This window comes from Molothrus aeneus, chromosome 10 (assembly GCF_037042795.1).
Source record: "Molothrus aeneus isolate 106 chromosome 10, BPBGC_Maene_1.0, whole genome shotgun sequence".
NCBI lineage: Eukaryota > Metazoa > Chordata > Aves > Passeriformes > Icteridae > Molothrus > Molothrus aeneus.
In genome coordinates this window covers 16,317,461-16,337,296 of record NC_089655.1, presented here as the reverse complement: position 1 = coordinate 16,337,296, position 19,836 = coordinate 16,317,461, and the positions used below count along the sequence as shown (strand labels likewise).

Below are 19,836 nucleotides of genomic sequence, written 5' to 3'. Positions count from 1 at the left end.
GGTGCTTATCTCAAGTAGGCCTTGGAAGAGCAAACTGCTCGAGTCACCCATGGCTGAGTCAGGAGCCCCCAGGAGCTGGCTGAGTGCCCAGTTTGAAGTGGTAGGGGAGATAAGGCACTGGGGAAACCCCAGCAATGGAGGTTGCTCTGTCAGGTAGGGGCAAGGCAGCACCCACCCCTGCCAGCACAGTGACAAGTGAAACAGGGGTACCAATTCTGCCCTGGGGTCATTTCTACCCCGACTTTATAGCCACCGGGGGAAAATTCCACAGGGAGAAAGGTGGTGTCTTCTTGCAGTGACTGAATTCAAAAGCATCCATCAGGCAAGCTCAGGCTTATTTTTCTCTTCCACTTTGGGCCTTTTCTCCCAGCCTGAAGCAGTGGAGGACGGCAACTACAGAACGCTCCTGTGCCAACTGCAACCTCAGCAGCAGCAGCACACTGACCGGCTCCTACGGACGTTTCTTCGAGCTTTCCACGGGTGCTTAGTGCCTCCCGAGGGTCGGGGAGGGGACGCGGGGCCAGGCAGAATGGGTGGCAGGGACAGCGCCGGGGCGAACCCAGTCCCAAAGCGGAAGGCAAAAGCGTGTCCGGGCACAGTTGCACGCCAGACGCCGAGCTGCCGCAGGGCCGGCCGGGGCAGCCGGGACCGCCGGGGAATGGCAGCGTCTCTCCCGGCGCCGGTCTCTGCCGGACCCCCGGGAACCGTCACACGCCCGGTCTCTGCCCGAGCTCCGGGAGCCGTCACACGGCCGGTCTCTGCCCGGACCCCCGGGACCCGTTACACCCCCGGTCTCTGCCCGAGCTCCGGGACCCGTCACACCCCCTGTCTCTGCCCGGACCACCGGGACCCGTCACACCCCCGGTCTCTGCCCGGACCCCCGGGACCCGTCACACCCCCGGTCTCTGCCCGGACCCCCGGGACCCCCGCCCGGCCCCACCACGTGGCCGCCGCCCGCCACGTGCTCGCCCTTGGCCCGGCCTCGCCGCCCAATCAGCGCGCAGGCGCCGAGCTGCCTCTGTCCCATTGGCTGCGGCCGAGTCCTCCCGGGCGGGCGGTGTGTCCCCCCGCGCTCGCCCCCCGCCGCACGGCCCCGGGGCTGGAAGGCGCCCGCCGATTGGCGCGGCGGCTCGAGGGGCGGGGGCGACCATTGGCCGGGCGGCGCGGCGCGCGCGGCGATTGGTCGGGGCGGGGGCGGTGGGGGCGGAGCCTGGCGCGGGGCTAGCAAAGGGGGCGGAAGGGGCGCGCGCTCGCTCTTTCGTGTCAGTGCCCGGTCCGGCCGCCCGCGCGTCCCCGCCGCTCCCGCCGCCCGCCCGCGGCCCGATCCCCCCGCGCCGCCGCCCCGCCGGACGCGCCCGCCCCGCTCCCGACACAGCTCAGCCGCCGCCCCTGCGCCGCCAGGCACCGCCGCCATCATGGTGAAGATTACCAAGGTGAGGGCGTGGGGGGGGGGGCGCAGCCGCCGGGCGGGCAGCGGGCGGACGCCGCCATGACGGAGCGGGCGGGTGCGGATGGCGGCGGATGGGGGAGGGAGCCGGGCCGCCTTCTCGCCGCCGTGCGCTCGGGCCGCGCGGTGGCTCTAGGCCTGCTCTCGCTCGCCGTGAAGATGGCGGCGAGGGGAGGGGCCGCGGGCCCGGAGGTAGCGGATTCAAGCCCCCCCTTGTCCCGCTGTGCTCCGTGCGGCGGCCGCGGGCGGGGGCGCGGGGCGGGAGGGCAGCGGGGTGCGGGGTTGGGGGTCCGTGTGTGTGAGGGGCGCGGATGGGCCCCGCGTGCGAGCGCGCGCGGATGGGGGGGGTGGGGCTACGTCACAGTGCGGCCACGTGGGGCGCGGGGACAGCGAGCACGTGGGAGCGCGCCCTGCTCTCGGGAAAGGCCCCGCGCTCCCGGGAAGGCCCCGCACACCGGCGGGAGCGACCCCGCAGCCCCCGGGCGGCCCCCTGAGCGCCGCGGGGGCCAGAGGGCGGCCACGTGGTGGGGACAATTGCCCGCCGGAGCGAGCGCTCGCAGGCAGCCCGGGTGAGCACGGGAGCTAAACGTGCTGCTCCCGCTCTCTTTCAGACCCCGAAGAATCAGATCAAACAGAAAAAAATGGCTCCTCCCCCGAAAAAGTTCGAGGAAAGTGAGGAAGAGGAGTCCTCTGACCTAGAGGAGAGCAGCGGAGAAGAGGTGATTGATCTAGAGATGGAGTCAAAAGGATGCACGTGTTACAGAAGTGTCGTGAGGGTTGTGGGTTACACTGTAACAGCGTATCAATAAACTGTCCGTGTTCCTCACTAAACTGTGGCTGAAGAATAAACTGGATTTTATAAGGCTAAAGCAGCATAGGGAAAAATAGCTCAAAATGCCAGGCCTGTAATTCCAGGCTTTTGGAAATACTGTTGGGGTCTTAAAGCGATTGGTCGCTGTCCCAAAGCTGATAAGCAAGTGGGTACCTAATTAGCCTAGTAATAAGCAGTATGACATTTGTCACATCTGCTTATGTGCAAGTGTAAAAATTCCAAGATGCTGAATGCTAATATACACCGCTGGTCTTGGATCAGGACCAGGGAATTTAGAGGTGCTTTGATGTTCCATAAGTAGGCTCCTCAAAGCATGAAAAAGCTGAGTTTGGGCTTATTGATTCATCAGGGTGGGCATTTAAAGTAACTTAACAAAACCTATCAGAAGGATATTCTTTAGATTTTACTTGCTGTATGTTTGTCTGATAGTGAAGTAATGGTAGATTAAACAGGCCACCATGAGTTTTACACTAATGTGTCTTTCAGATGATCCCCCAGAAGAAACCACAGAAAGTTGCTGTTACTCCGGCCAAGAAGGCTGCAACTCCTGCCAAAAAAGTTGCTACTCCTGCAAAAAAGGCAGTTACACCTGCAAAGAAGGTTGTGGCTACTCCACAGCCCAAAAAGGGTGTTACTCCAACTCCTAAAAAGGCTGCTGTCCTAACCAAAGGAGCAAAAAATGGAAAGAATGCCAAGAAGGAGGAGAGTGAAGAAGAAGATGATGAAGATGATGACGAAGATGATGAGGAGGAGGAGGAGGAGGATGAAGAAGATTCTGGTAAGTTACCTTAGAAATACACATGGACTAAAGATGGTTCAATCAAGTTATTAAATATGAGTACCTTTGGAATTGAAAGATTTGTATGATTTAATACTGGGGGGTGGTTTCATTGATTAAAGAGGGGTTATGAAGGAGAGGTGGGCAATGGGTAAAGTATGGAGGAGAGCTTGGGCTGCAGCTGCCTTACACACAGCCTGTAAAACATCTTGTTTCTTGATTGCTCTTTCCTAAACTTTTGGGAAGCTCTAAGTAGTTTTTACCTGATTCATTGAACCTTAGTAGTAAAGACTTGTGGTACTGTTGGTGCAGATGAGGAGGAGGAACCACCAATGCCTGTGAAGCCTGCAGCCAAAAAGCCTGCAGCAGTACCAGCCAAAAAGCCTGCAGCTGTGCCAGCAAAGCAGGAGTCTGAGGAGGAGGATGAGGATGAAGAGGATGATGAGGATGATGACGAAGAGGATGGTATAAGATGTTTATTAAACACTTATAGGGACCTGGGGGAGGGAGGTAGCTCAAAAGATAATGGGAGTGATGCAGTGTGTGCTCAGCTGGTTTTAGCTGGTTGCTGTTGTCCATGTTGTTGAATGGGTGTTAATTACACTATTGTCAGTAAAACTTTTTACTATTGGTGAACAGGTTTTGGATTTTTTAATACAGTAAAATTCAAGGCAGAAAGACATGTTTTATAAAAATTAAGTGTATTAAACTTTTTTCCTGAGAACATACAAATTTCAGGAGGCATGAGAAACATTTTGCTCAACAGCATTTTGTTATCTTAGTTTCAAAAGGCACTTAATGTGGAACTGTCTAAATACTGTGCTCATCTTGTTTCAGAGTCTGAAGATGAAGCTATGGACACAGCCCCTGTTCCAGTGAAGAAAACCACTCCAGCCAAGGCTGCACCAGTGAAAGCCAAGGCAGCAGAATCTGAAGATGAGGAAGATGAGGAGGAGGATGAGGATGAGGATGATGATGAAGAGGAGGAGGATGAGGAGGAAAGTGAAGATGAAAGTGAGTTAAAGTTCAAAATCTTACAGCTGCTGAGTAACAGGAGGTTTTGTGTATGACTGATGTAAAGATTAATGCTCCTGTGTTGATTCAGTTTAGGAAAAATTCTGTATTTTTCAGTGTTGGTTTTTTTTTTTCTGGCACAGAACCTGTCAAGGAAGCACCTGGAAAGAGGAAGAAAGAAATGACCAATAAAAGTGCACCAGAGCCTAAGAAGAAGAAAACTGATGGTAAGTGGGATCATCAAATGATGCTTGTTTAATGGACTGTGATTGGACTCTGTTACATGAGGAATGTAACTGTGAAGGTCCAGGATGTCAGGGGTGGGGCTTCCAGCACAAATGATGATTATAAGGGACTTAATACTGAAATATGATGTCACTTTTGAGCAAAAACTGATGTGCTAAAGCTGTTTGGACTCTGGCTCCCAATTTTAAAAGCTGCCTTAAAAAAACCACCATTTTACTGTCTTTTCATTTAAAGGACCCACATCAGCTTTCTCTCTATTTGTTGGAAATTTGGTCTGCACCAAGGAGTTTGAGGAGCTGAAGACTGGCCTCAGAGAATTCTTTGGGAAGAAGAATATTGAAGTTGTAGATGTCAGAATTGGTGCTTCCAAGTGAGTTCATCAGTAGAATTTTGCTGATAATTTTCTTTTATTTGGCACTAATTTGTTCACAGGGGTCCAAGTGTGCTGGTGCTGGTTTCCCCTCAAGATGCTGGGGTGGTTGCTTGGTAGTGGTGAGGGTTTAACTTTGCCTGGAACCTGACCAGCCAGGACCTCTCTGGTGTTAGGTTTGTGTTTGTGGTCTCTGCTGCCAGAGATGGATCAGAGACCTCAAGGATGCTGTTCTTTCAGGCGGTTCGGCTATGTGGACTTCTCATCTGCTGAGGATCTGGATAAAGCTCTCCAGATGAATGGAAAGAAGTTAATGGGTTTGGAAGTCAAACTGGAAAAAGCAAAGAGCAAGGAAGCTATGAAAGAAGACAAGAAAGGTATGGCCCAATTAGGAGTTTCTAAAACGCTTACATACAGATATACAAGTTCAGACTGGAATATCTGCAAAGGTGATCCCAAGAAATAGTCCATATTGGGAGGGCTGAGGAAGAAATAGGTTTCTTTCTGAAACTTTAGGACCTGTTTTTTGAACTTGATGCCCTTAAGAGAAGCACAGCAGTTTCTTTAACTCTTGTTACAGTTGCTTTTGCAGCTTCTGAAAATGTGAATGCTTGCTCTTAATTTCTGCTGGATCAACTTGCTGAGTCTCACTGAACTGGCAGTGTAGATCAGGAGGGATTTTTAGCTGGTAACCTGAAAGTAACTTGTCTCTGCAGAGAGAGATGCCAGAACACTGTTTTTGAAGAACCTGCCCTACCGCATAACCGAGGATGACATCAGGGAGGTGTTTGAAAATGCAGTGGAGGTCCGGATAGTGATGAACAAGGATGGGAGCAGCAAAGGGTGTGTAGCTGAGAGGACTGTTGTGTGTTTGCTGTTCCTTTAGCTCTTGGCATATTCTGATAAGCTTACATGTCCTTTGGCTACCTTAAGGAACCTGCTGCATTAGTTGTCCTACTTTTTTGCAGCATTTTTCTTCTACATTGTTCCCCCCTCATTCGCATACTTTGTTTTTCTTTGAAGGAGGCATTTGCTTACATTCTTTTCTGTGTTGTAGGATGGCCTACATTGAATTTAAAACAGAAGCTGAGGCGAACAAAGCTCTGGAGGAGAAGCAGGGTACAGAAATTGAGGGTCGTGCCGTGGTCATTGACTTCACTGGTGAGAAGAGCCAGCAAGAACATCAGAAAGGTACTTTCCATACTGATACCATGCATACAGATGGCATTCAGGATTCATTTCCACTTGCTTCAGAAGTTCCTGGGGGTATGCCAACTTAAAATACTACAAAAAGATCAGGATACCATAAATTTTGCCTGACTTGTGCTCTGCATCCTATGCACTTTGTCTCTACTGCATGTTTCAGACAAGGGGGGCGACTGGTCTCAGTGAATAAAACAGGGTTGGATTTTGCTTTGTGCCTCACCTTGAGGTGAGGAAAGGGCAACTGAGTATTCTTAACCCTTTGGCAGAGTCTGGTAACTAGAGAACAAGAGTTCTCCTCCAAACCTGCACTTAACAGCACTGACTTTTCCCCATAGGAGAGTCGAAGACCCTAATTGTCAACAACCTCTCGTATGCTGCTACAGAAGAGACTCTCCAAGAAGTGTTTAAGAAAGCTTCTTCCATCAAGGTGCCACAGAACAACCAGGGCAGGCCTAAAGGGTAGGTTGTGCCTTTCACTTGACCCCCCAGGCTGGCATTGCTAGTGACTTGCCTCCAAGGTATCCCCTGTTGTTCCCCGGATGACTGGAATCTTCCTCTCCACACAGGTATGCATATGTAGATTTTGCCACAACTGAGGATGCCAGAGAGGCATTTAATTCCTATAACAACACAGAGATTGAAGGCAGAACAATCAGACTGGAATTCAGTGCGCAGAAAGGAAACACAAATGCACGAGGAGGAGGATTCAGTCGTAAGTGTTCCATGTTTGATCTCCAGCTGTGGCAGGAGAGCACCATGCAGGCAAATCTGGGGCTGCTTTAAAAAAAAACAAACATGCCAAACATTGTAAGCAAGTGTGCTGGATATGATGACTGATTATCTGAAATACTGATGAAACTATTGTTAAATTCCTCTAGATAGTCAAGTGCTGATCCAGCAGTGTTTGTACAGTTGTTATCATTGCTGATAAGGTGCAAGCATCTATTTTAAAAAAAGGAGTGGAGCAAACTTAATTTGACAGTATCAGGTTGGCTGATGGAAATCCTTTGATGCCAGGCTCTAACTGCAGTCCTGAAAAAGTTTCCATGGACTCCAGGTGCTTGAGCTGCTCCTTGCAAACAATCCCTTTATCCCTAAGAGCTATTCTGGGAGCCAGTAACGCAAGCTGGATGTGATGTTATGAAGCTGAAGGTTGCCTTGCTCAGGCTGAATGAATTCTGAATGTGCTCCCTTTTCACAGAGCAAAGCAAAACATTGTTTGTCAGAGGCCTTTCTGAGGACACCACAGAGGAGACGTTAAGAGAATCGTTCGAAGGCTCAATAAGCGCAAGGATAGTCACAGACAGAGACACTGGATCATCTAAAGGGTGGGTTAAACATCACCTGGGCTGGGTTCAGGTGCTACAGAGCACCTCACTTAAGCTGATCTCTGCAACACAGGGTGTTTCTCACGCTCATGTGGGTGGTTCTATGAAGCTGGTAAACGGGGTGGGAGCAGGGAACACACAGCTTTGGGTCCACTGGTGGAGGGCAGCACATGCTCACTTCTCACCTCTTCTCAATGAGCTCCTTCCTGCCAACAAATCTCCGTGGCAGCTGATGGATTCGCACGAGAAGAAAATTAACTGTACAGTACTGGCAAACTCACACTGGGGCTCCATCGATTGTGATTAGCCACTGCTGAACTACAAGTGACACATCCCGTGGGGTGCAGAAGTGCTGGTGTTTGATTCTGAAAGGTTTTCTGTCAGGAGCCTGTAGGTGGTGCTGCAGCTCGTGAAATTCGACTGACTGTTGTTCTTGTAACCTGTTTCCTAGATTTGGGTTTGTGGACTTCAGCTCTGCAGAAGATGCCAAAGCAGCTAAGGAAGCCATGGAAGATGGAGAGATAGATGGAAACAAAGTGACCCTTGATTTTGCCAAGCCAAAGGGTGACTTCCAGCGTGGCGGTGGATTTGGTGGTCGTGGTGGCAGAGGAGGTGGCCGAGGAGGAAGAGGTGGATTTGGTGGCAGAGGTGGTGGCAGAGGTGGATTTGGAGGTAAGAGAAAGCAAATGCTGCTGTTCAGAGGGGGTGTGCTCCAAAATGAACCCTAAGCCATTCTTGGGGTTATGGTGTAGAGCTACTAGAGAATATTGGATGTGAATTTATTTTCTGTCCCGTGCCAGGATGGGTTTGGAAGGGCAGTGGTATAGATATAGCACTGCAATATATTTGTGTGCGTATAAATACTATAGTGGTAACTCTGCTTTTTGCAATAATTTTCTTTCTAGGTAGAGGAGGAGGTGGCTTCCGAGGAGGCAGAGGAGGAGGTGGAGATCACAAGCCACAAGGGAAGAAGATCAAGTTTGAATAAACTTCCCCTTTCCTTTCCCTTTTCCTGCTCTCCGAGACTATCTCTAAGGACTCCGGGGGTTTTTATTCTCCTTTGATCTTGGCGGAGCCTTCGGAGGACATTCCAAGAAGCGAAGCAGTACTGTGAGCCACTTGGAAGATAAAATTTTCATTTCAAGGAAGAGAGAGCAAGCCATTTTGACTGCTTGCCTGTTCAAATGAACTTTTTAAAACAAAGAGTGATAGATGTGGGAATTTACCCCTTGTCTGTGAGTTGTCTTGAATTTATAATGTTTTACCCATGTAAAAAATTTTTTTTTCCTATAAACTTCTGTAGCATTTTTGCTGTAAAAATGCAGAATGTTTTATCATTTGTGCTTTAGCACCCTGTCTTGGACAGATTAAAGGACCTAAACTGGTTCGTGTTACTTCTGTGCCACTAAATGAAGCCAGGCTGTGAGAAACAGGCTGTCTGTAGCCTTCCCTCTTTTGGGTTAAGGTCATTGGTGTCACAGCAGCAGCTTCTGTCCTGCTCTGCTCCAGCAGTGTATGCATGCTGTTAGCAGGAAGTAGGGGAAAGGATTATGATGGCCAAGGTAAGCTCTCTCTTTTTTTTTTTTTTTTTTTAACTGAGGATGCTGTGATGGTGCTTGCTAGCCATTTGCTTTTCTACTTTCTTTTTAAACGAAGTAAATCAGATCTTGTACTAAGGCCCTGCAGTTCAGTTGCTCTCTCCTCCAAGTATTTTCTCTTGTGCTTCATTCCGAATCATCTCTTCTTGCCCCTAACTGTGAGCAGAAGTCTGGGCTAAGTGGCTGCTTGTTTGTAACCAGTCTCAGGCCTGCTGTCCTTCCTCATGCAAGGTCAGGCACCAGGCTGGGGATGAAGGGCCTCAGTCCTGTGGCAGAGGTCACTGGCTGGTTTTTCTAGCCAGGCACAGCATGCTGCCCTGCAGTGGCAGCTGTTTGGGAGTACATGGTTTTCCCAGACTAGTGGATGCAGAAAATAGGCACAGAAGGCAGGGCTGCATAGCTGAGCATTCCTGGGTATGGGGTCCCTTAGTGTCCTCTACCCCTGCCCTGGCACTTGGCCCGTGCCAGCTCCGGCCTTGGTCAGCCTGTCCCACCCACCTGGCACACGGCCACTGCTGGGACCCTCCCTGCCCTGCTGAGCCTCTGCAGCCACTCACGCTGCTGTGGCCATTTCTCCCTGGCTTCCCAACATCGAGCCTTGTCAAAGGCCATTCCCTGTGATCAAAACTAACCCGGTGGTGTCTGGGCTCGCTTCAGCTGGAGAGCTGTGCGGTTTGTGTGCTGTGTGCCATCGCCCCCGGCCCTTACCCAGCCTCTCCCGGCCCTTCGCCATCGGCCATTTTGGAGCCGCACCCGCGGCCCGGCGGCAAATGGTCGGAGGGGCGGCGCGGCCGCCAGGGGGCAGCACCGGCCCGCGCTCTGCGTCCTTCCCGCCGTGCGCGAGGGGGCAGCTCCGAGGGCACTGCCGGGGAGCCCCGGCCGGAGCCGCTTCCATACCGGGGCAGCTCCGAGGGCACTGCCGGGGAGCCCCGGCCGGAGCCGCTTCCATACCGGGGCAGCTCCGAGGGCACTGCCGGGGAGCCCCGGCCGGAGCCGCTTCCATACCGGGGCAGCTCCGAGGGCACTGCCGGGGAGCCCCGGCCCGAGACGCGTCCGCACCGCACATGGGCCCTGCTCCCACTGCTGGACACGTGGCACACAGTGGCATGTGACAGCGTGGGGTCACACTGGAGAGGGAATGGGCAGGAGTATCCATGAGTGCATCCACTGAGCGCCTGTGTTTTGTCCATGCGTATGAAATTTTTGGTGCCCTGGGAAAGCCAGCCCAGCCTGCCAATAGAGTGTGTCCTGGTCCCCTTTGCTGATCTGTCTGCTCCCCAGCACCGGGAGTGTCCGAGCTGGGTGCTAGCTCTGGAAACAGCCCCTCGGTGTCCAAAGGCCAAGGTAAGACCCACAGGTTCACCTGTGCCTTTCCTCTTCACCCCAGCCAGGTTGGAACCTCATGACCAGGGGCTGTGTTACCCCATGGTGCTGCTTTGGCTGTGGAAGTGAGCAACGTCCTGCTGTGGGGAGGGTAACAGGGACAGGAGTGCCCATCTCCTTCTGCACAAGGAGAGAGTGCTCAACAAAACCAGTGAGTTCCCAGCCCTGCTGAGGTGGCTTTTGCCACAGAGGTTGGTTGACATGAGAAGCTCCTCCCTGCAGGGCACCAGGAGGATCTGAAGTTTAGTTTGAGATGAAGGTGGAGGAGTGCATGAAAGAGAAAAAATACCCACCAGCCTGGTTACCGTGCCCAGCTCCACAAGGAAGCTGTGCCAAAAACTGGAACAGGGCAGCTTCAGTCCCCAGTTGCCCATTCCAAGAAGTCAGTTTTGTCACTGTAGCACATTGCCAGGTTTTGTTCCCAGTAGAAATTCACTAGTAATGACATGAGGTGAAGTCTTGTAGGATTTTTTTCTTCTTCTTTTAACCTTTATTTAGAAACTAGAATATTTACCAAACTCTACAAGGTTTCTCTGTACAGGTCCCACCAGATGAAGAACACTGAGAGATGTCTGCACACAGCCCTGGCTCACCATACACATTGATACAGAGAGCGAGAGCTGACCCTGCATCCAGAATAAATGTACAGGCTAAAGTACTGTACCTGACATAAATTATGGAGGTATTGATTTGGAAAGTGTTTCTGAACTCACTCCTGTTTGAAGGAGGGAGAGGAGGGGAAAAGGAAAGAGTTGAGTGCTGCCTAAGCCCAGTGGGTACCAAAAATGCCCTCAGGACTCTGCCCTGCTGCTCCAGGGACCGGGTGCATTGTACATCCAGTTTCACAGTATCACCACCAGCTGAGCCCTGGGCAGCACTGGCTCTTTCTCTTCCTTCTCTTCAATCTGCATCTCATCTGAACAGAGAGTGGTGTGGCTTGGCATGTGGGTGCCCTTTTTGACTGGTTTATGCTCTTTTTTATTTGTTTTCTAACCTGGGAAATGTACTTGGAGTAAATGAAAAAGGCCTGTTTCCAGAATGCATTAAAAAAATAAGAGAAAGGGAAAAAAAAAAGGCACTGCACAGGGGGACCTTTGAGGTAGTAAAATTTTTTTCCTTTCAATGTCTGGCACCACAGAGGGAGAGAGAGTTAAGGGCATCTGTGCCCGCGTTTTGCTGTGCGTGGTCAGGGCCATGGATGTGGCTGTGTGTGTCCAGCCCTGCAGGGACATCTGGGCATGTCAGCCCTACACACAGGGACATCTGTGTGTGTGGAGCCTGTGCCTGGGAGCACGTGTGTGAGCATGTGTGGCTTTGCACATTCCTGTGGCCTTTGCTCATGCCTGCAGTCAGTGGCTGGACAGCATCCGTGGCCCTTGTGTGGCCACATGTCTCTCTGTTGGGTGGTTTCCACCAAAGCAACCAGCCCAGGGCTCCCCTCAAGAGCTCGTGGCCCTTTTAGCCTGAAGAAAAAAGGCCATGTCTTGTGACACCATTTCCTGTCATGCTTCAATCTCAGCCTGTAGAATAAATACTGCAACAACCCTGAGAGGAGCAGACGTGTGAAACACCAGCTTTTCTTCACTTTGTCCCCTTGGACCCTGCTTCTCATGCCAGAGCAGGACCAATGTCTCCAGCCTACCCTGGAGCATCACAGCCGCTGACAAACCAGGGCTGAACCCGAAGCAGCCACACACAGAGCCTTTGGGGCTGTTGTTCCCCTGCAAGGCAAAGCCATGATGGCAGCTGTGCAGCACGGAGAGGGTCTCCCCACAGCACCCCCTGGGATGCCCAGGAAGTTGGGTCCCAGAAGTGACAAATCCCTGGGGCACTCCAAGGGGGGGCACCACTTTTTCTCCACCTCTTCCTTGGCCACAGTCAAGGGCTGCTGGCCTAGTCTCTTTCCTGCCAGGAGGAACAAATCCCTGAGGAATTTCAGCTGGGTGCATTCCTCTGAGGCCACATGCAGAGGGGCTGGGGAGCCAGGCACAGCCCAGGCTGGTGCTGGGAGCCACCGTTGCCTGGGTCCCTCTGACAGGGACAAGGACCCCAGTTCCCCAACTGCCAGGCTGAAACCCTAACAGGGACTCAGGGCTGTTGAGGGCCAGCCTCAGAGAAGAGCCCCTTTCCCCAACTGCATATGGGGACACAGAGGACTTTGGTGGGGGTGAATCCAATGCATACAGGGTCAATGTTACGAAGACCTTACATAGAGGAGAAATTTGAGATAATGAAATCCCATGATTTTTGAGTCAGGAGGGGTCGATGCACTTGTAATTGGTTGAACTCCCTTGGAGCAGCTTCCCTGGATAGCCAGACCCTGAACATCTCCAAAAAATGCCAGTGCCACATCCCTCCCTGCCTCCCTCCACTTCTCCACTCATCATGCTGCTGTGGAGGAGGTACCTAAAGCAGAGCACAAACCTCTTTGCCCTCTCTCCATTTTGTGCTAGACTTGTCATGTTTTGTTGGTTTTTTTCTCTTTTTCAGCAACCCCCAACCCAGCTGGAGATATGTGAACCACAATACAGTACAGGAACAAGCCCTGCCCGTGAGTGCAGTGTCTCTGCCCTCCTCACCCCGGAGGGCAGTGCCCCTGAAGGATTTGTGTGCCACCAGCGGAGGCTCACCCCACCCCAGAGCAGGGATCTGTTGTCCCAGCTCCTGCAGTCCCAGCTCTCCAGAGAGACTGAGCTAAAGGACATTGAGTTTTCTTGAGCATGTCAAGTTACTGTGGACCAAGTCCCACATTTGGAGCAATTCTGGAGGCAGCAGTTTATGAACCACCAACATACTCCGGTAAAAACATGGCTCCTTGTTCATCTTGCTGTTCTTGTTTTTCACAATACCAAAAGTCTTGAAGCCCTCGTGCCCAACAGGTGACACTTTAAGGACCTCCAAGCACATCCCTAGGAAGACGTCATCGATGGGGTACAGCTCCAGTGTCTCTGAGGCCTTGTGCAGCCTCTTGGCCAGAGCTCCATCCATGATGAAGCCCCCACCCCCTGCATAGGGTGGGTAGATGTTTTTTTTGTAGAGGGCACTGGGGATGTAGTACTTGTTCTCCTTCTTACGGATTGGCCTGGCCCTGTGGAGGACATCCCCCACAAAGAGGTCCTCTCCCTCCTTCTTGTCCTCCAGGAACTCCAGGATATTGCTGGGACTCACAAACACATCATCGTCGCCTTTGAAGATGAAGTGGACATTGTCACAGTAGATGTCGACCCACTTCAGGAAATGGACCTCTTTGAGGGTGAGGTTGAAGAAGCTGTCCAGGAAATCCCACTGCAAGATGTCCCCATAGATGTGGTTCTCATAATCTAGCAGTTTCTGGTGGTTGGCTCTCTCCTCCTCCTTGGAGGCGGTGCCCAGCAAGAACAGCGTCCTGATCCTCTTGCCCTCCACCTCCTTCTCTTGGCCCCAGGTCCTGCGGATGGCCTCGCGGCGGTCGTGCTGTGTGATGATGGACTTGACCACAATGAGCAGGTAGACATCCCCGCTGCACTTCTCTGGGTGGTTGATCAGCATTGGGAAGTAGCGGCAGTGCCGATAGAGCAGGAACTGCTGGAAGTTGGGCTCCAGCCCTTTGAACCAATCCACCTTGCTGAAGTTCTGGTTGGCTGAGCAGTTGGTAGTGGTGACATCCCAGGATTTTGTTTGCTTTGCTGTCACGCTCTCCTCCTTCACAGGAGCTTTCTCCTTCTTGGTCTTCCAGAAACTGTTGCTGATGGAGAAGGTGTTGTCTCTCTTCTGTGATTTCAAGGGCTCTGAAGGGGGCAGTTCTTTCTGCTGCTGGCTCTGCATGAACTGGTTTGGGGCCATGCCACGCTGCAGCACCGTCACTGTAATGATCAGCAAGAAGGAGAGACAAACTGTTTTGTAGATGGTCTTCTTCCTAAAGGGAAGAGACAAGGGGTTAAGGAGAAGAGTATACAGGCTTTAAGAGGCTTGTCTGCAAAAGCACTTTCTTGAGACATCATGGGATGCTCATAATCTGTGTTCCATCACCTTTTGAGGAGGAAAAACCTTGTGGGAAGAGCTGCAGAACACCTCAATGCATACTCTTCCCAGCTGTATCCTGCTTGTGCTAGACTCCACCCCCTGCTTGTGGGGTGGCTTTGGGGCCACACTTAACTGTAGGGACAGGCACAAGGTATTGGGGGTGATTGCAGTGTCATCTGGTAACCCCAGTACTAAGATCAGGGAAGGGTTCACAGGAGAAATGAAAATGGCCTGAGAGAGAGAGAAGTCAGGGTGAGAGTTTCAGCAAGGCAGCTGTTTCAGGAGAAAATCCCAAGAGAAACTGCTGTTTCAGCCATCTGAAAATTGTAGTTTAGGACAAGAGCAGGAGGGAATTATCTTTTCCACAAAAGCCTTAGCTGCAAGACAGACATACTGTCCATGGCCTAGACTGGCATCACAGGTTACACAGCACTGAGAGCTGGGAAGGCCATAAGAGTCAACATGAAACTAGCATTGCTGTTTAATTTCAAAATGGCACATCAGGACAAAAAAAGAAAGCCATTTGAGTCAAATTTCATGGTTCAGTGGGAAAAAGACATCCCCAACCCTACAACCATATTGGGAGCCAGTATTTCTGGGGGCACTCCTGGGCATTTGGGCAGCTCTTGGGTCCCATTGCTTCCTTTGTGGTGATAAGGAGCAGCAGATGCAGGGCAGATTGGGTGGGCAGATTTTCCCAGCCTGTGACAAACCAGGTGTCTGCATGCCCAGGGTGTGCAGGCCATGAGTAGATCAAACCCAGTTCTTTCTGGGGCCATCCTGCTGCTCTCCTCTATGCAGACCTATAGCCCTGGGAAGCTGCTGGCTCAGGAGCAAACCCTGGATGGAGTTCATGGGAAGCTTAAGCAGGATCCTCCTGAGATCCTTGGGACTGCAGGAAGGCTGGACTTGGAGATTATTGATGCACAGTTCCTCCCCAGCCTGCTTTTCCATTCAGCTAAAGGTGGGTTTCTCATCCCACTGCCACAGAGGAGGGGAACTGCCCTCTCTGCCCAGCTGCACAACGTAGCTCCTGAGCGCTCAGCTCCCTCCACAGCTTGCACACTGTACCAACTTCCTCCTGCCTCAATCCTGCGTGTTCCAGCTGCCTTGGGCCGTCTCCCTGGGCAGATGAGCACTGGGCATGGGAGGATGGCAGCTGAGCTCCTTGTCTCTACTCCCAACAGCTTCCCAAGGGCAGCCCCATCTCTGTCTGCTCTGACACAAGGTGCTTGGCAGTCCCTGAACTCCCTTTTTCTGCCACTGTGTTGTGGAGCTGATGGAGACAGATGTGGCACTGTCTTGGGATGCCCCTGTGCCTGTCCTCTTCATGTAGAAGCACATCCCAGCCTGGGTGACACCCACTGGGGACAGCCCGCAGCCCCTTGCTCCTGTAAGAGCCAGAAAAATCCAGAATCATCTCTAGCAGGCAGATGGCACCTTCACTTCAGGACACTCCAGAGAAGGAGCTTGGGGCTGAAATCTGAAACATTTAACCCAAGTATATTCCAGATAGACAAAAAACCCCCCAAAAGCTGCAAAACTCTCCTAGACCTGGGAACTGGATTGTGATCAGAACCACCATGAAGCTGCTGGAGTTTTGGGCCTCAGGCTGCACCAAAGCACTTATGGGACACCCTATAGGTCATCAGACTCCCCAGGGCAGGAGACAACACTGTGCTAGGGGATTCCACTCACCCTGAAATGCAGGAGTCCCAGAAGGGAACCAGGAACTTTCAGGAGCTCCTGTCTCTGGCTTCGTTCTGAAGCACAAAGAACTTTTGAGCTCAACGTTGTCCTGGGAAAACTGTGATCACTAGTGTGGACTGTGGGAGCGAGCGTGGAAATAAGTAATTAAGGATAAATGGATAGATATTCCTCATCCGGTTTTGTATGTGGCCACTCATCTGAGACTGATGAGGGAGCAGTTCTGATTAGATCTCACCATTCCCTTAACCCTCTCCAGCCCTGTCTGCACAGCTTTGAGCTTATTCTTACAAACCCTTCAGTTCTAATACAACTTTACTCCAAGAACAGCCAAGCAATGTTTAAAACCTCTCATCCATACCCGGCAAGAAAATGCTGCATAATTTATGCTGCAGAAATAACCCCTGTCACCCTGTACAGTAATTTCATTTGCATCAATCCCATCCCATCCTGTCCTGTCCCACCGCATTTTTACACTCCCCGCCATCCAAGGACAACAAGTGATAAGATACTCAGCCTGAAGGATGGCCAAAGGTTCCCCAGAAGCCAAAGGACAGGGAATTACTGATACAAATTTTAACAATTTGCATAGGTAGGGTTGTCACTAACTGGCACAGATGGTCCCAGCCTCGGCAGACTCTGCCTAACAGTGCATGGGTGCACTGACACCCATTACTCTCCTTGGGACAGAAGGTTCTGACCCAGGGCTGAAGGGAAAACTCCAGCTTTTATTAAGAGGTGGAGCATCAAGTGGCCTGGGTATGTTTATAGGTGAGGTGTTGCACAACAGCACAGAAACTTATTCCTCCTTCCTTCAGTGGACCCTGATTCCTAGTTCTCACCAGTGCAATTCCTGCTTTGTTACAAGAACCTATTTGGGATTTTTCCTACTGGTCTGACTGCAAACCATGGGGTCCCACCAGGTCCAGCAGGAACCAGGAGACCCACAGCCACCTCTGCCCTGCAGAAACCCTGTCCCTGCACTGCCAGGAAAGCGGCGGAGACTGAGAGGACCCTGAGCCACAACCGCAGGCAATTCCCATATCAAATCAAGGATTTGGGGGGTCTGCCATCGGTGCCAGTCAGGTCTGTCTGCCCCAACTGCTGGTGTTGGTGCCATCAAGAGAGCTTTCAAAAGGTCTTAACATGCTCCTTCTCTTCCCTTTTATCCACCAAGGAAACTTCAAAAGCCTCCCTGTGAGGTGGCTTTGCCACCAGGCAGTTAAATATAAACTCCAAATTAGAGGTGGGCAGTATCCCTTTCACGTCTTGATGCTCGGGGGCAGATGAGGCCCCGGGAGACAGGGGCTCTCTATCCCTATCCCATTCACTTTGGATTCACATGAAAACCTCTTTGATCCGCCAGCGCTATATATTTTTGTGATAGGGGCTTTTGCTGGCCCCTCAGTTAGACCCAGTCACTGGAGGCACCACCAGTATAGAGTCCTCTCTGTTGGCAGCGCCAAGGATTTGGAGAGGGGATCTTATAAAGGGGCAGATGCTGGGCAGAAAGAAACCACATGTCCCCAGAAGTAGCCTGTGCAATAGCTGGGTGCAAGCACCAAGCGGGGCCACAGCTCGCCATGTGGGTGCCCGGACATGCGTCCCCTCCCCATAAAAGCCTGGTTTAAATACAAGGCCGTAAAACCACGCTTCTGGGGAAGGGCCAAGAGCCGAAACCCCGAGTATTGCCCCGGCCGAGGGCATCTGCCCCCAGGCTGGCGCTGCCGTGCGACGGGACACCAGCGGCAGGGCTGGAGGCCCTGCTGCCCCCGGCGCCTCCACACAAACCAGCTCTTTTCAGGGAAAAGCTGGGAAAGGCATCCCCAGGGACTGGGGGCACCGACCGGTCGCCCCTGCCCGTTGCCCCCGTCCTGCCTCCCGCCGGGCCGGAGCTCCGGTGCCCCGAGATAGAGAGAAATTTGTGTCGGGAGCGGAGCCCCAGAGAGCCTTCTCCGGGTACCGCGGCCAGCGAGACCCCGCCCGGGAGCCCCGCAGAGCCGCGGCGGCGGGAGGGTCGCTCCTGGGATGGGGACAGACGGACAGGGGACGAATGACACACTCCGTCCTTAGTCGCTTCCGCACGCCCACCGTCCCCACCAGAGCTGTCCTTCCCCGGCCAGCCACCCCCGGGGCGACGGGAGAGAGAGACCCGGTGCGGAGGGGTCCTCGCAGTCCCCCGGCTCTGGGCAGCGTCGGGACGGCAGCGCCGGGCAGCGGGAGCGGAGGACACGGGACGGCGGAGCCAGGGATACCGGGATTCGGTGCGGGAGCGGGACAGGAGCGGGGCTCGGGCTCCGCGCTCCCCGGAGATCACTCACCACTGGAACATGCTGGGAGTGGGACGGGGCGGCCGCTCCGCTGCTGGCCGGGCTGCCCGCGGTCCGGGCGCTTCTCTCTGCACTCTTCCTCCTCCTCCTCCTCTTCTTTTTTCGTTCTTTCTTTTTTTTTTTTTTTTTTTCCTCTCTTTTCCCTCCCCTCTCCCTCCGAGGTGGAGCCTAGAGATGGATGGCAGAGCAGGTAGGTTAACTCTTACCCTGCCCCTCTGTCCCGTCCCCCCCCGCCCGCCCCAGCAGACAGACACCTCCCCAGTGCTCCCTGGGCAAGGAGTTTAAGGGTGACACCCCACACGTCCCCCTGAGGACCCTCCCCGCTGCTGATGGCACTCGCACCAGGATCTGGGAACTCGGGGGCGTCCTAGTCCGGCTTCTTGTGTACTGTGCCCTCTCTGGGGTGCATCAGCTCTGCCCCAGAGTCTTTAATGTGCCTCCCGGTCCCACCTCTCCTGGGACCCACCCTTCCCCCACGACCCACATCTCACTCAGGGTCCACACCTTGTCAAGGACCAATACTCTGCCCAGGACTCCAGTCTCACCCAGACATCCATGCTCTGCCCAGGACTCACACATTTCCTGGGACCCACAGCACACCTGGGGGTGTAGGGAGTTGACGGGGAGTTGCTGCAGCAGGAAGGTGCCTGCTCAGCATACTGGACCTCTCATGGGTCAAATTTCCAATTGCATCACAGCCAGGTGAGGGGTCCTTTCAAACTGTTCCTTCAGCCCTTGTTCAGATGCAGTTTCACCAGCACTCCTGCTAGAGCGAATCAGTATGAGACATCCCATTGCCCATTAAGAAGCAGATTAAAGACCTTCTTTTCCTTTTAAATGTAATGTTTCAGTTGCAGGTGTTTTTCAGCCATAAAAATCAGTCCTTCTAATTTCTGATATCTCCCTTTTTTGTCACCCTCCCAATCCCACCAGCTGCTCATGTCTGCCATGAAGCCAGGCTGGGAAGCCTGCAGGAAATTTGCAATATTTCCTTTCCTGTCCAGCAGAGATATCCCAGTCCCTTTCTGAACAGTTCCTCTGCATTTTTCATGATGAGGGTCAGGGTCTCCTACAGCTCTCACAACCCACTGGACACACTGAGCTTCTCATGGGAAAGACTCTTCTTTCAAAGACTGGACATGTAGAGGGACCCACACAACCCCTGCTACTCAAACAGCACCAAGAAAAATCCATGTCCAGCTCAGTTTGGGGAGGAAGACTGCATAGCTTTCTCCAGATCTGTTTCTCTCTCCTTATCTCAGCTTATCGCTTTCCCAGGTGCCCTGCAGCTCTGTGTCCTGGGGCCTGTGAAAGCTCCCCAGGAAACATTGCCCAAACAAGCTGCACCAGCTCTACAGCATCCCATGTCCTTATCACCAAAAGTCCATACATACCTTTCCTGATTCCCTTTTAGCCTGTTCCCAATGCCTATAGGGAAGTTTATATTTGCTGCATTCAAGAAAATGTTTGTATTTGCTGGCCCCAAGAAAATCATGGCCATGAGATTCACTGAGCATCAGCTTGACCAGAACAGGCTGTGAGAAGGACCCACCTCATCCCTGCAGCACAAGGGATGGTTCAGTGCATGCCAGCCC

At 52.6% G+C, this 19,836-nt stretch overlaps 2 protein-coding genes and 3 non-coding genes across 5 annotated transcripts; 4 read left to right on the top strand and 1 right to left on the bottom strand.

Annotated features, from left to right (window-relative positions):
- The first annotated feature begins 1,300 nt into the window (after positions 1-1,300).
- On the top strand, positions 1,301-8,615 carry NCL (nucleolin). Its single transcript, XM_066556839.1, has 15 exons — positions 1,301-1,433; positions 2,059-2,166; positions 2,766-3,057; positions 3,370-3,522; positions 3,895-4,071; positions 4,215-4,298; positions 4,552-4,687; positions 4,928-5,064; positions 5,404-5,530; positions 5,745-5,878; positions 6,229-6,352; positions 6,460-6,605; positions 7,095-7,221; positions 7,673-7,893; positions 8,127-8,615. The coding sequence occupies exons 1-15, from the start codon at positions 1,416-1,418 to the stop codon at positions 8,207-8,209; spliced, it is 2,067 nt and encodes a 688-aa protein (XP_066412936.1). The 5' UTR covers positions 1,301-1,415; the 3' UTR covers positions 8,210-8,615.
- LOC136560957 (small nucleolar RNA SNORD82) lies at positions 4,403-4,472 on the top strand. The gene has a single exon (XR_010784235.1). It is a non-coding gene; the product is annotated as a small nucleolar RNA SNORD82 (small nucleolar RNA).
- LOC136560958 (small nucleolar RNA SNORD20) lies at positions 6,715-6,791 on the top strand. The gene has a single exon (XR_010784236.1). It is a non-coding gene; the product is annotated as a small nucleolar RNA SNORD20 (small nucleolar RNA).
- On the top strand, positions 7,407-7,547 carry LOC136560955 (small nucleolar RNA SNORA75). Its single transcript, XR_010784233.1, has one exon. It is a non-coding gene; the product is annotated as a small nucleolar RNA SNORA75 (small nucleolar RNA).
- Positions 8,616-12,596: 3,981 nt separating the features above from the next.
- Positions 12,597-18,315, bottom strand: B3GNT7 (UDP-GlcNAc:betaGal beta-1,3-N-acetylglucosaminyltransferase 7). The gene is made up of 2 exons (XM_066556701.1): positions 18,233-18,315; positions 12,597-14,097 (listed from the first exon to the last, which is right to left on the bottom strand). Exons 1-2 carry the CDS (start codon positions 18,241-18,243, stop codon positions 12,897-12,899), a joined length of 1,212 nt encoding a protein of 403 aa, XP_066412798.1. The 5' UTR covers positions 18,244-18,315; the 3' UTR covers positions 12,597-12,896.
- Positions 18,316-19,836: the final 1,521 nt, after the last annotated feature.

Bases quoted from the DNA above. Each gene is read 5' to 3' on its own strand.
- NCL (XM_066556839.1), top strand. The intron at 2,167-2,765 runs GTGATTGATCTA...TGTGTCTTTCAG, and splicing joins AGGAGAGCAGCGGAGAAGAG to ATGATCCCCCAGAAGAAACC. The intron at 6,353-6,459 runs GTAGGTTGTGCC...CTCTCCACACAG, and splicing joins AACCAGGGCAGGCCTAAAGG to GTATGCATATGTAGATTTTG.